This window comes from Ilyonectria robusta, assembly GCF_021365365.1.
Source record: "Ilyonectria robusta strain PMI_751 chromosome Unknown BGZ61scaffold_1, whole genome shotgun sequence".
Taxonomy (NCBI): domain Eukaryota; kingdom Fungi; phylum Ascomycota; class Sordariomycetes; order Hypocreales; family Nectriaceae; genus Ilyonectria; species Ilyonectria robusta.
In genome coordinates this window covers 4,745,467-4,758,712 of record NW_025764435.1, presented here as the reverse complement: position 1 = coordinate 4,758,712, position 13,246 = coordinate 4,745,467, and the positions used below count along the sequence as shown (strand labels likewise).

The 13,246-nt window shown below is 48.1% G+C and overlaps 3 protein-coding genes across 3 annotated transcripts; 1 reads left to right on the top strand and 2 right to left on the bottom strand.

The window, feature by feature from the left end:
• Positions 1-266: 266 nt before the first annotated feature.
• BGZ61DRAFT_583252 (uncharacterized protein) lies at positions 267-6,563 on the bottom strand (the record flags this gene model as incomplete). Its single annotated transcript, XM_046256311.1, has 17 exons — positions 267-575; positions 640-745; positions 816-849; positions 905-966; positions 1,025-1,166; positions 1,255-2,475; positions 2,527-2,583; positions 2,640-2,748; positions 2,798-3,253; positions 3,308-3,724; positions 3,775-3,837; positions 3,946-4,037; positions 4,089-4,633; positions 4,685-4,929; positions 4,981-5,803; positions 5,866-6,427; positions 6,487-6,563. The coding sequence occupies 17 exons, from the start codon at positions 6,561-6,563 to the stop codon at positions 385-387; spliced, it is 5,202 nt and encodes a 1,733-aa protein (XP_046113100.1). The 3' UTR covers positions 267-384.
• A 908-nt stretch (positions 6,564-7,471) lies between these two features.
• BGZ61DRAFT_583251 (uncharacterized protein) lies at positions 7,472-10,241 on the top strand (the record flags this gene model as incomplete). The annotated part of the gene is made up of 6 exons (XM_046256310.1): positions 7,472-7,998; positions 8,058-8,258; positions 8,337-8,827; positions 8,874-8,969; positions 9,022-9,954; positions 10,053-10,241. The coding sequence occupies 6 exons, from the start codon at positions 7,472-7,474 to the stop codon at positions 10,109-10,111; spliced, it is 2,307 nt and encodes a 768-aa protein (XP_046113099.1). The 3' UTR covers positions 10,112-10,241.
• On the bottom strand, positions 10,223-12,092 carry BGZ61DRAFT_439910 (uncharacterized protein). The gene is made up of 2 exons (XM_046244414.1): positions 11,049-12,092; positions 10,223-10,984 (listed from the first exon to the last, which is right to left on the bottom strand). The coding sequence occupies exons 1-2, from the start codon at positions 11,755-11,757 to the stop codon at positions 10,281-10,283; spliced, it is 1,413 nt and encodes a 470-aa protein (XP_046113098.1). The 5' UTR covers positions 11,758-12,092; the 3' UTR covers positions 10,223-10,280.
• Between the last annotated feature and the right edge of the window lie 1,154 nt (positions 12,093-13,246).

The window sequence follows — 13,246 nt, the reverse complement described above, 5'->3', positions numbered from 1 at the left end:
CTCATCGTCCACCTGTCTTCTAAAACCCCTAGCTTAGTCTTCAAGATAATAATCGATTGATGCAATGTGGTGCAACTTTAGTGCGTGCTCGGAGATAGAGATAATAGCGTGAGTGATTCTCCGAGTGCTTTTGCTAGCTATACTCGAGGTGCATGATGACCCCCTGTGCGTAACGCTTTTCTCATAACGCGCTGCCAACAATATATAAATCCAACACCCAGTAGACACGTAGATAGTAGAGTTGGAAAAACTTTTTTTTGGACCATATTTCTTGACTAAATACTTCTTAGTTCTCAGTGATTTTTACATAATAGAGCCACCCCCTGTTTTGATCCTGCTCTGGCTGAGCTTTGTCTCGCCGCTTCCCACAACTCTACCCATCACCTAATCCCATTGGAAAGGACTGACCCATGGGCTCTGCTTGAACTCGTCGTATGCTTTAACCAACTCCTCGACGCGCTTCTTGATATCCTCATTGATCTCGGTTCCCCCGTCTGACTCATCACCGCCACTCTCATCGTCCTCGTCAGGTAGGTAATCTCTCTTCAAACGAGGCACCCATGTCTCAAGAAAGTCTGTTGGAAACACGCATGTTAGCCTTCTTGTTCAGTTGGTTTGGTTTAGGTGATATCATCTCACCTTTGTGTCTGATGTTCGCGTTCGTGTATGAGGCCTCACACCATTTCTTCCATTCCTCTCCAAGTTCAAGCTTAACGTAGACAAGATCGTTGAACCCCTTGATTTTCTAATGAAGGGAGATAAAGGTTAGAAAAAGTCCTCAACTTCAAGATATATGAGCTGCAAGCTCAACTTACACCTTCCGCAACAAACATATCTTCAAACTCATTCCTGCAAGGTTGGTCATCAGCGAAGTCTCCATTGTTGTTTGCGGCAGAATTCTCACATTCGCTTATAGATGCGGTCTGCCTGGGAAAACATGACTCTCTTCACGTCCGGTTCTGCCATCTGTTGGTGAACACGATTAGTCTCAGCGCACTTAACACTGCCATGCAAACAAACTTACATATCGGACTGCAAACATTGTGTCCTTGAGAACGTTGATTGCATCATTGACATCCCTCTTCTTGCCCCTTTCGGTCGTCCCCTTCAGATACGACTCCATCTTCGATTTCGATCGAATGGTGTAAGTTCCCATTTGCCACATGCTTGAAAACACGCAATGTTAGCTTCACTATTATATAGACGCGGGAATTGGAGTTATGTGTAAAATGGAAATCAGATCTCAAAACTTACGCTTGTTTGACAGTATTGGCGCCACTCCAAAGGAGCTGCAACTCATCCCTGTAGAAATCGTCGTTCGGGATCGCTAATCTGAGATGGTCCAGAGCGTTGTGGTTGACGCCTTTATACTCAAAGACTTTCTGGGACCACCAGAACCAGAAATAGTCGCAAAAGTCAACCTCGTCCTTCTGTGGATACTTCTTTTTAGTCCTCAGCTCTGCGACTATTGGGTTATCTGTTGTCCAGTCCTTGTACGGACTCGTGGCAGCGATAGACGGCTTGTTGGATACTTTCTTGTCTTTGATGAAGCCCACGTTGATCATGAACTGCTTGAGAGTCTGCCACTCCAGGACATGTTCCGAGTCATACTCACCAGATCTATCGGCTGAAGGGGTTTCGTCCAACAAACGGAAGTCGTAGTCATCGCATTCGTCGGGGTCACTCGGGCCCCAGCTTGAGAATTTTCCCAAGTCTTTGTACTTGCCTTCTTTTTTAATCATCTGTCCAGAGGTTGGGAAATTGATCCCCTTGACGTAGATTTTCTTGGAGTTGTCGCATAAACTCCACGGCTTCTTTCCAGTGCCCGCCGAAGTCGCTCTCTTATCGAATAATGATGGGTCGGTCGCATAGTCATCCTCCGCCGTGTGGTCACGGCAATCTCCAGTAGGCGTTTTGAAGTCGTTGATACATCGAAGCGAGGATCCTGGGGTATCAGGAAAGAGGGCATCATCTCCTACGTCACTCCGCGAGAAAACGCGCTTCACACTGGGGGCATTGCTTGTGGGGGCACCGACCTCTCTTCGGCTGCTGCCAATAGTTGGGCCTGCTCCTCCTTCTGACCACTTCTTACATTGAGTCTCAGCCAGTTGAACGGATCTGGGACTAATGATGGTGTGGTGTGTGTCTGTTTGTTTCCACCCGGGAATAGGCTTCGACATGTCGATAGCAAGCCCATATCCTAAATCAACGCCCATGAGTAGGCCATCGCATGTGGCCGCGTTGCCAGTTTCGGCGGTGACGGTGAATGTGTAATTCGTCTCAAAATTAAGACGCACATCATTGTTGACAAGGTTGTTGTCGTTCCATGTGACCTTGAGCTCGAAGCCAAGCGCTGGGTTGATGGCCACAGTGAGATCGCCCTTTGCTTTGACACTAACCTCGGTCTTGGGACTTAGCAGGATTTCAGGCTCATATGTAGTCAAAAGGTCTTTTGTAGGCCATTCGTTCATTCCCCTATTTGTCTGTCAGCAAATAAAACTATACACTGGGCAAACATCTGCTTACTGCGGATACATCCAGGAGAGACCCCTGGATCTGAAAGTAAGACCGGCACGAGCTTGTCTGCTTTCAGATTAGCCATTGAGTTCTTCGAGACCTAGAGAAAAGGAAGAACAAACCCTGACAACGTAAGAGCCGCGCGGAGCTGAGCCTGGATGTCGAAAAACGGCCCGACTTCAAGCAGACCTTTCACGTTGAAGTTGCCACCAAATAGATCCAACCATCCCACTGTAAGTCATTAGCAATGCCTCGGTAGTTTCACAGCAATGATACGTACGAATAGGCAACTTCTGAGTCTGCATTTGGATCTTCGCATATGCATCCACAACACTCATGGTTGACATATTGAAGTCGTGCACATGGAAGTAGGCATACGACTGATCGAAATTGAAATTCTTCAGTGTACCAATAACCGAAATACCATAGTCAAAGGTCGTTTCCACACGGCCCTCAAGCCTAGCTTCAAGAGACGCGTCCCCGAGCCCTGGGCAAGACTTTGTGGCCGAGTACAGCACCTGCTTGTAATCGAAAAGTTTGTGAACGCCATAATTGTCGTGGGCCTTGAGAAGTGCCTTGAACTTCTCTAGCCACCAATTCAGCGAAGAAGACTCGCCGCGTTCCTGGACAGCGTCTCCGACAAACCCGCGTTCTCGGAACCAAGACATTTCATCTTCTCGCCAGTTCTTGGGATCCCGACGAGAGATGCCCTTTCCTGTCTTCGACGCGACAATTTCTAGACGCCAAGTTAGCACCTTTGCCAGTCTTTTTCACAGACAACAGAGCTCACCATCCCAATATCCCGGGTGGGTAGATGCATCGGCGCGGACAAAGACCTCGCCGCCGTCTGCTCGAAGCTCATGGAACTTGTAGTCGTATTCCAGTCGATAGACTTTGGCATTCTCAGGAGCACGTTTCTCGAGGTGTGACGGGACAGGGTGGTCTTCGATGGCTTCGAAGGAGACCACTCGAACCCATTCGTCTTTGCCGCAATCTTCTGGGAGCCGCGCAATCGTGCCCTTAACGCTGCCTAGCATCAGATCTTCACAATTTCCATCCTGCCCTTCTACCATGCAGACAGCTTTGAGTTTTTGAATGGTGAAGTCATCCTTGGCTGGATCAGGGCAGTCAAATAGCTCGAGGTGCGATCCATCGCGCTTCCGCAGAGACTGTACATCCTTTTCGCTGCCAACCATGACGATCCAAGCTATTTGGTAATTAGAAATGGCAGCAACTAAACTGAGAGTCGAAACATACCAAAGGGTTGTTCGTTGGGGTCGTCCTCGCCGTCCCAGTTCTTGGGAAACGCGTCGGAATAGTCTACCATATGTCAGTCTCGTCGGCCAGATGCTTTGTATGCGTGTTCAAGGATGTGCACGCCATCACTCAGCTATTCTCATAGACTGGATAGTCAGGTGGATTACTCACTGTCTATTGCTTCGTGATATACTGGCTTGTCGGTGGCGGGAATGTCGTATGGGAAGAGGTCTTCCAGAGCCACAGGAAGAATTGCGTCGTCTCTGAGCATGAAGTCAGCCAATGCAAAATACAAACAACCATGTCTTGTTTACCCTGTTGGAGGGTCGCAACAGAGAACGGCTTTGCGGCCGAAGTTGCACCTGCCACCAGGGCGGCTATTACTTCTCGCGACCTGTATCTTGCTTTTGGGACAGAAATTGTTGGTACAAGCTCCAACATCGCCATGCCACGTGCAGTGTTCGAAGGTTGGCTCATCAGGGCAGCATAAAGTCCGTGTTCCAAAGACAGTCTCACCATCAAGCTGCTCGGAATCGGTGTGGCTGTATAGCTTCTGGGGTCTCTCGTTGGGACAAGTATCCTTGCTAACCCATCCACACGACGCTACTGCTCGGTTCCCGTTATTCGCCGGGCAGCAATACTTCTTCGTTCCGGTGTGACAGTTAGAACCGCCGTTTCCATAATGATCCGTAGCGAACAGAATATCGCCGTCCTTGCAAGTCTCGTAGCACCATGGTGCTGATCCTTGCCACGAGCAGGTCTTCGGGTCCGGAGCACCCCAAGAAGGACAACACAGACTTCTCTGTTTGTGGTTCCCACCGCATCCACGCTGGGTTTTGGCATCGTCATTCAGGTTTGTCTAAGCAGGGAATCGTTAGCATCCAACCCCGTGGGATGGGAAATCACGCACCATCTTTGTAAAGCCATCGCCACAGTCCTCTTTGCATCCGCTGACGAAACACTTGCTAACGTCCCAGTGCTCAAAGGTGTCACTCTCTTCGATTCGTGGAGAAATATCCTTGCCAGTTACGGCTTTCAGCGCTGTGTATCGATCATCGTCTTGATCTATTGCCCAAATCAGCAGTCCGCGAAGGCCAAGCTCGTTGGCAAAGTCAATTTTCTGCTCAAATGTCTCTTTTGAGTCATAAGATATCCCTAAACGGAAATTAGAATCGGACCCTCATGAGACTTTCCAGCGTTACTCACAGTCCTCATTCTTATCTCCGTAGACCATGTAGTTAATGGCGGCTTCTTTATCATGTATCGTATATGCCCCTTTATTCAACTCCGACATTGCTCTGTGCTCATTGATCTCTCGGTACGATAGAATCCCAGCAGTATCGGTACATCGCCCCTTCTCACCAGGACCTCCGAAGCGACAGCCTGGATCTGAGCAAGAAGGATCTCTAAGCTTAAAAGACCGGCCATAGAAGGCAAGCCCTAAGTTGATCATGTCAGGGCCGATGTCTTCTCTCCAGAATAGATCCAGGGCGAGTTTGATCTCTGTCAGATTGGTGTGAGCGTAAACGTAGGGGCCGATAGGGTTTGAAGAATCCCAAGTGCCGTGAAGGTCATAACTCATGATATTAAAAAAGTCGACGTGTTTGGCGAGTTCTGGCAGGTCAAACCATCGAAGATACCAGTATGAGGTTGGAAGTGTGATGGAAAGCTTGAGGGGTTTCAAATGACTCGAGAAAACTTGTCGGATGTTCTTGAGTAAGGTAGGGAAGTTGTCGACATCCGTCTGCTTCTTGCCTCCTCGATCTGTTGCTCCGGGGTACTCCCAGTCGATGTCCACTCCATCAAAGCCATAGTGGTCCATCATTTCCACAAGCTTGCCAGCAAATTCCTTTGCTTTGGTGCTGTCGGCTGCCAGTTCGCCAAAGATGGGCTGCGTAACAGTATCGTTATCGTTGAAAGTCCATCCACCCAGCGATAACCAAACTTCGGTGCTTCGGCTGCGCTTCTTCACGTCTGCGACTTGCTGGAAGATTGACTCAGTCTGGTGCTCCATGGGAACAATATCGTACTAAGTTGCATTAGCTAACGATTCAAAGTAGCCCTGCGTTGACAAGCAACGATTGAACTTACATCATCCGGCGTGATATAGCCAAATGCAAGATTGACCGCATCAAGAACTTGGACAGGAATCTGAGAAGGGGTCATGTGTCCACATCCATCCCCAGAAGACTTCCAACTCTCATAGTAACCGATGATGTGATCCCGAACGTCACCACCGCTGCCCCGTGGCCTATTGGGAGAGCCACAGTTTGATTGGCATTTGTCGTTGCAAAAGTCGGCGGTGGTACCACAGAAGCCAAACTCAGAGCAACATACATTGAGAGGGCAGGTTTGTCCAGGCTTCTTAGAGTACTGACCACACTCGGCATGGGCATCGCACTGGGACTGGCAACCTGTGCCACAGTAGGTTGGTCCATAGCCACACCAGCCGTCTTTGCCGCAGCAGGCTCCATTATAGCAAGGAGAGTCCTTGGAGCATGAGTAAGACCCTCCTTGGGCAATGGGGCTATCCCCTGGATCGGATACTCCGGCACCGCCGTCGCCGTCGTCATCATCACGAACCGAGACATCTGACCAAAGCCATGGCAACTTCCGTTCGAGGGACGTAGTTAACGAATGGATGGAAGCATCCCTATTAAACTCAGGTTAGTTACACATACGAAACTTGAAGAAAATAGTGTAATGACATACCAAGGGATGAAAACCAATGAGACCGAAACAACAACGAATGTGAGGAGAAATGGATATTTGAGAGGTGATAGCGCCATGTTGACGAAAGCACCTCGCCGTTGCAATGATGTATGTATTTCAATGAGTGGATGCTGAATGAATGGAAGGTTTCTAAGAGAGAGACTGGTGTTTGCGATACATCAAATGAAAGATTGGTGGTGAGGTTATGTACTATGATATCTTTCGGACAAACCTCCCACGTCTCCTACCAGAAAGACCAACACCCATCCATCACCCATCGAGTGCCAAGACTTCGGCCCGTGTTGGTAGTGAGTAATTGAGATCCAGCCTCGAACCGAAGGATTATGTGGGGTTTGTAGGTGCCAAGATATTTCATTTGTTTCATCTGGAAAACATTCGCCCCGAAGGATTTGGGGCTGAGCATATTAGGCATAGCCAACCTGAGCGTCAATTGTGCTGACCAACAGCAAGCAACCATCGTTTTTGCAATTATTCGCTTGCTTGTGAGTTGTTGGCTCTAAAACTCCGCAGCGTGGTCTGTTCATAACTGAAACCTCAACACTGCCTCGTGGAGCTGATTTCAGGCAAAGATAGTCCTGCTCGCTCGCTTGCTAATTTATAACGCTTCGCAGGATTAATTAGACCGAGAGGGATTAATATCCCCAAGGCACAATTTACTACTATCATAGCCCAACTTGACCATCGTTACGAGAAATGGCCTGAGGGTCAAGCTATGAGGCGAAGGGTCATCAAGTTATTTCTCCACTTAACCCCTGCCTCATCAATTGGTGCCAAAAGTAGCAGTGCGGTCTAATTATCGGAATGCTCACTGCTTTGACATTCTTCACATGCCCGAAGTCCAAATCTCATCACTTTCGTCTCTTCATAAAGTCACACAGCATTCCTTTGTCTGTGGTCGTGAGAAATCCGCATCAACTTCTCCCCGTCCAATCTTTTACGAGCTTCCAAACTCGGCATCTAAATCATGACTCCAACGGGCTTCCGCCTCGTGCCTTGGACTCTTCTCACTCTTTCCTGTCTGTCTTTATTCGTGGCTGCAAGGCCTCATCAAAGCCACCATGCCCTTCATAGTCATTTCTTAGCCTCGCTCCAGAAGCGAGCCACTGGTGCCACGACAATTTTGTTCAATGCCACTACACTCACTGACACGTCCCTATCGCATGCATGCATCGACGCTTTGGCTGCCCCGTTGGGTTGTTCTGGCTACATTCTGGACGAGGACATGCTCTACACTTGGGGCGGATTCTCCGATGAGAATCTTGTCGCCCTCTGCACAACAAACTGCTCCAAGTCGATTGAAAATTACCGATCCAACGTGATCACAGCGTGTGCCGACGACGTCTATACGGACCCCGTGATTAATTCCACGGAGTACATCGACGGTACGAACACTCGGGAAGACATCTACAATGTCGGCGGCGTCTCTGTTCAGCCAATCGCTCTGGCCGATTACTACTTTCTAAACTACAGGTTGCTATGCCTAAAAGATGAGTACGTACAAGAACCATTCAGCCCAGCTTAGCTATGAGCTGACTTGGAAATGTTTTCAGTGAATCCAAAAGGTTTTGCTATTCCGAAACCGGGAATGGCAAGAACACAACTCTCAGCGATTGCAGCTCGTGTAATCTTGATGCTATGCGATTGCAACTCGAAGACGCTAGGACATTCGACGAGGAGCTTGTCGAGGAGTATTCTTCCGTTGCTTCGTCCTGCAAAGTAACTGCGGCTCCTATAACCACTCCTTCGCCGGTGTACATTGATGAGACTAGGCAAGTTCCATCATAAATACGCACCGTCTTCATTTCTGCTAAGGCTGACTCCATATTCAGTACCGGAACCGACCAATCAACTTCCACGAAGACTTGCCAAGGATCTTCCATGATTGTGCCAACCAGCGTCTCATGTGATGACTTTGCTTTTGCCCATAACATCAGCACATCTCAGCTACTCTCGCGCAATCATCTGTCTGGTGGGTGCGCAGATTGGCCAGGAGACTCATCCGAACTCTGTATTGAGGGCAGCTGTGAGCCATATGTTGTTCAGAAGGACGATACTTGTGGAAGGGTAGCCAGGGCCCACAACATTACTCTAACGCAGCTGCTGCGATGGAATTACTTTATTGATCCTTATTGTAACAACTGGGACCAGCAAATAGGCCATGTCATTTGCGTCACTGACCCTTCTGGCTATACACCGCCCAAAGCATCTATACCCAGCATTGTGGATGGGACAGCCACAACTGCAGCTCCAGTCCCTTCGGACGCGCAGCCTGAGTCAACCAAGGCCTGTGGCAAGTGGTATGAGCCTCCGAAAGATCAAGGTAAGTGGTGTTATCCCATTTAAATAGTAAGCGCTTATGATTCTAGGCTGTGCTGAATTGACCAACATAAATGGAATTACATTTGATGACTTTCGTTTTCTGAACCCTCAAATCGATGCAAACTGCACTAATATGTGGGCAGGTGAGTATTCTTACGCATTTGAGTTTGTTAGACCTGGTTTTAATATTTTCAGAAACTTCATACTGCATCATGGCCGTCGGAGATATCAACACATACACCAACTATTCAGGAACCGCAGTAATTCCAACTGCCACTTCGGTAACGAGCGTCAATCTCGGTGATCTGCCAGAAGCCACGTATACACCCAGCGCCATTTCCCCGGTCTCCACGGGCTATCCTTTCGCCAATGACTCGGTCCAGGCATGCTACCATAATTTCAACAACGATAACGGCGAAGTGTCCTGCTCAATTGTAGCAGCCGCCCTAGGTGTCAGTGTTTATGACTGGGTGAAGTGGAATCCCAGCGTCCTCGGCGGTGCAGACTCTTACTCCCCAGGTAACTGCACACTCAAAAACGAGACTCAGTACTGTGGCGTCTTCTACGATCCTGGCAGTGTGGAGTCTGAGACAACAGACATATACGTACCAAAGCCGACCGATGCAACTGCCAATGCCACTACCTCATGTGAGGATTGGTACACAGTGAGCGAGGGTGAAACATGTGAAGAACTCCTCGAGGAGGTTGACATTCCGTTGTGGGCCCTTCACGACTGGAACCCAAGTGTCGGGTCCAAGTGTGAGAAGCTGATGGTTGACGCCTCGTATTGCATTCGAGGCCCAGGATGGGAGACTGTCTCCTATGATGCTACCCAGAGCCTAACACAAATCCCTTCAAGCACAGTCACTGGCACAATTATTGAGATCACGTCAACTGCAAAGAATTCCGCAGCCTCCACGACCAGAAACACGGCCAAAACTTCGGCCAAGACCACACAACAAACAGCATCGAAGACTTCCTCGGGTCCTCCTGGCCCCACGCAGTCTGGAATTGCGAAGAACTGCCAAAAATGGTATCTTGCCCAGAAGGATGATGGTTGCCAGGCCATTGCCGACAAGTTCAAGATCACTCTAAGCGACTTTTACTTTTGGAACCCTGCAGTAGGAAGTGAGTGCCCGCTCCATCATCTCCCAGCTCGCTGAATTTTCGCTGTATTCTTGCAGTCGCTGCGTACATTTGTCTGTTTGCTAACTCCTTTACTTTAGCTGACTGTAAGAATTTGTGGGTTGACGAGGCTTATTGCGTCTCTGTATCAAGCCAATAATTTATCGAATTTCGCAGACGGCTTGAAGCAACACATAATATCGTACCCAGAAACTACTCAGGCCTGGTACCCAACACCAGCCCCTAGCATAGCGTAGTAGATGTGGATATCGTCAGCTCAATCAATCAACCTATTGCTATTGTCTGATTACTGGTGTAACTAAATCGTGCTACTCGTTCTTCTCAATTTTCCACTCCAAATTTTGTGCCTTCATTGCCTCGCTCCAAGCATTCAGAGCTTCGTCGTTGAACCCTGGCTCCATCGGGTTGCCCACATCATCAATTCGGTTCAGCTCCAGGGTGCTCTCCTTGTCCTTATACCTCGTAAACTCGATACCCATCCCTGACCCACCATACTGACTGATGAAAAGCCACTTGATATTTCGCATATGGCTCACACTTTTTCCAGCAGCCAGGGCGAATTGGTTCATCAGACCCTGGTCGCATACCGACGAGAACGACCTCTCGGTCTCCTCACCTGGAATTTCGTTTTCCCATTCGTCTGACTCATAGCCGTTAGGTGATTCAGAGTCTTCTTGCCCTGGGTCCAGAGCCACAGTAATCCACTGGCCTGAAGGTAACACATCGTGCAACTCGACGTACATGTTTGTCAGCGTAGGCCAACACCATTTTTCGTTGAAATCTTGTGTTTGCGGCCAGAAGAGTGTACTGTCGACACTAGCATCAAGTTCAAAATCACAGAGGCCGTCCCTCTGGGTGAAGTCGAAGAGTGCTTGGCTGAGGATGTCGCCTGGAGAGTTGGGCGGGATGATGCTTGGAGGTCGGAAGTATTGATTCCTCGGGGGCTCTCGGACATATTTGAGCTTGAAGCTCTTCAACGAATTTGGAATTCTTTCCAATGTCTGCGCAAATGCTACAGGGTCTTGTGAGTAATTATCCAGAAAGTACAGAAAATGGACAGGATTTGACAGACTTACATGTTCTTTGGCGTATTCTCAGATCCGGGTCAATCTTCTCCGCATCACTGAGCTCCCACTCGACTGCTTCTAATCGATTCATCTTGCTGGATATAAGATTAATCGAATGTGGTGAGAAAAGGACCCTTTTTGAGGATAATTCTGTTCGAAGGTAGGAAATTGCGGGTAGTTCTGAAATATCGCTATCCCAATCTGGGGACAACTGAAGGTACGTTGTGCGATCTTTTCCAGTGAAAATTTTCCATTCTTCCGTGTCTTGTATGTCATCAGAATCTGAAGGATTGTTGTCGGTTAATATGATAAGATGCAAGGCGACCGAAGGATTCAATTTGACTGGAATCCGCAAAAGGACACCGAATAGTTGTCTGGTAGTCTTGTTGAATACACATTGGTCATTGTCATCGTCTGGATCAGTTGAGACTGCGTGGTCGTGGGCAGGAAACTCGAAATAGAACCAGATGCGTCGAACATACCCGAGACGGGTTGGCGTGAGGTGATTATTCGCTTCGGCTATGGCAAGTCTGGTCGGGGACAAGTGCAAGTAGCGGAATGTGATGGTCTCGACAATATGCTGCCATCGGCGAGAAATGACTGCGTATACAGCAAGCGATGTTACGGGCAGACGTTCCATAACATCATGATTCAAACGCGTTTCCTCGATGAGGTATGGAACAATCCTGGATATGAGTTCGGGTGGAAGTGTGTCCATGATCGTCAGATTCGGGATTGTGCTGCGAAGGATGCGGCAAGAACAAAAGGTTTTGGCAATGAGAATGAAGTGTTGGGATGTATCTATTTGATATTATTCGTTCCACGCTGGAGGCCAACAGGGAAAAGACAGGATTGGAGGATATAAAACATCTGAGGCTGAGGCTGAGGCTGAGCCGCAGGATGATGATGAAATGAAAGGGTGAGTGCACTGCCTTCTGCTCCACTTCGGCTGAGAATAGACCTTCCGCTGGGCCGAGGTTAAGCCGAGAGTTGTACGCTGAAAAGGAACAAGCCACTTGGGCATTATATTGTTAAAGAGAAGTGGAATGGATTATGTAACGGTCGTGTCTTCTGGTCTGCCGTAGACGTGGTCTAGGGTTGGCAGAAGGCTGGTTGCTGGTGGATAAACCGTAGGTTTATGTTAGCAGAGCGGTTAGGGCGTCACTTACAGAGTAAATGTTACGTCTGGTAATAGTCAAGCACAGTGATGCGTAGCGAGTCAAGGTGATTGAGGTAACCAAGTTGTATTGATAGCTGAGTAGCTGCTTATACTGGATGTGTACTTCTCAGGTGTCTATATAGTTGCGTGGATCGTAGGATCGTAGCGATGATCCAGTGATCCCGACGTGGTTGGTTGGAATTTGTGGGTACTAAGTTTACTGCTAGTCCCGACCGCCCTGTGGCTATCCGAGCCATGCACGGGTCGTGACACTTCTTAAGATATTATTATAAAAGATTCTATTTCTAGAGTTATATTACTTCGCAGAAAATACCTAAGCTATATCTAATAGCTTTTATCTAATAACTATATAAAGAGTATAATATATATATATATTGGTATTATAGATAGACTTTCTAATATTAATTAGAAAGACCTTAACCTACTTAGTAGACTATTTAAGGCTGCGGGTAAAGGGGGCTATAATAGCTAAGAAGAAGTTAAGTATAATAGCCTGGTTATATAGCCCTGCCATCTTAAGCCCCTGGTTCTCAGGCTATATACCGATAGGTATCTTATATATCTTATTATCGATATTAATAAAACCGGCATCCTTAACTATACTCTTATTCTTCTGCTATCCGTACAGGTTAAAGCCGAACTTAATGAGTGAGGGAGTGAGCAGAGGACACTAAGAACACACAACCCGCCCAGAAACAGAGCTGTGATGACCGCGATAGTGTTGTGTCGGAAGGGTCGGAAAGGGTCAGGTTTGGGGTCCGGATAAATCGGATAGCTGGGCTAAGTAGATAGCTTTTTCAGCTGATACCGTTTGATCAAATGGACCTTCAATAGGTCCCCAAAGAATAGGTCAAAAGACTGTCAATTCAAAAAAGATGAGATGCTAGAAGGATGATGCTTGTGTTTCGTCTGGAGGGTCCTGTCCGAGACCTTCCCAATTTATGGCCCCAGTAGGTCTGGCTACCGGTCCTACCCGATGCAGCATTTCCTGTTGAAGGAACCCACCAATCCTAGCCCTAGTGGCTGC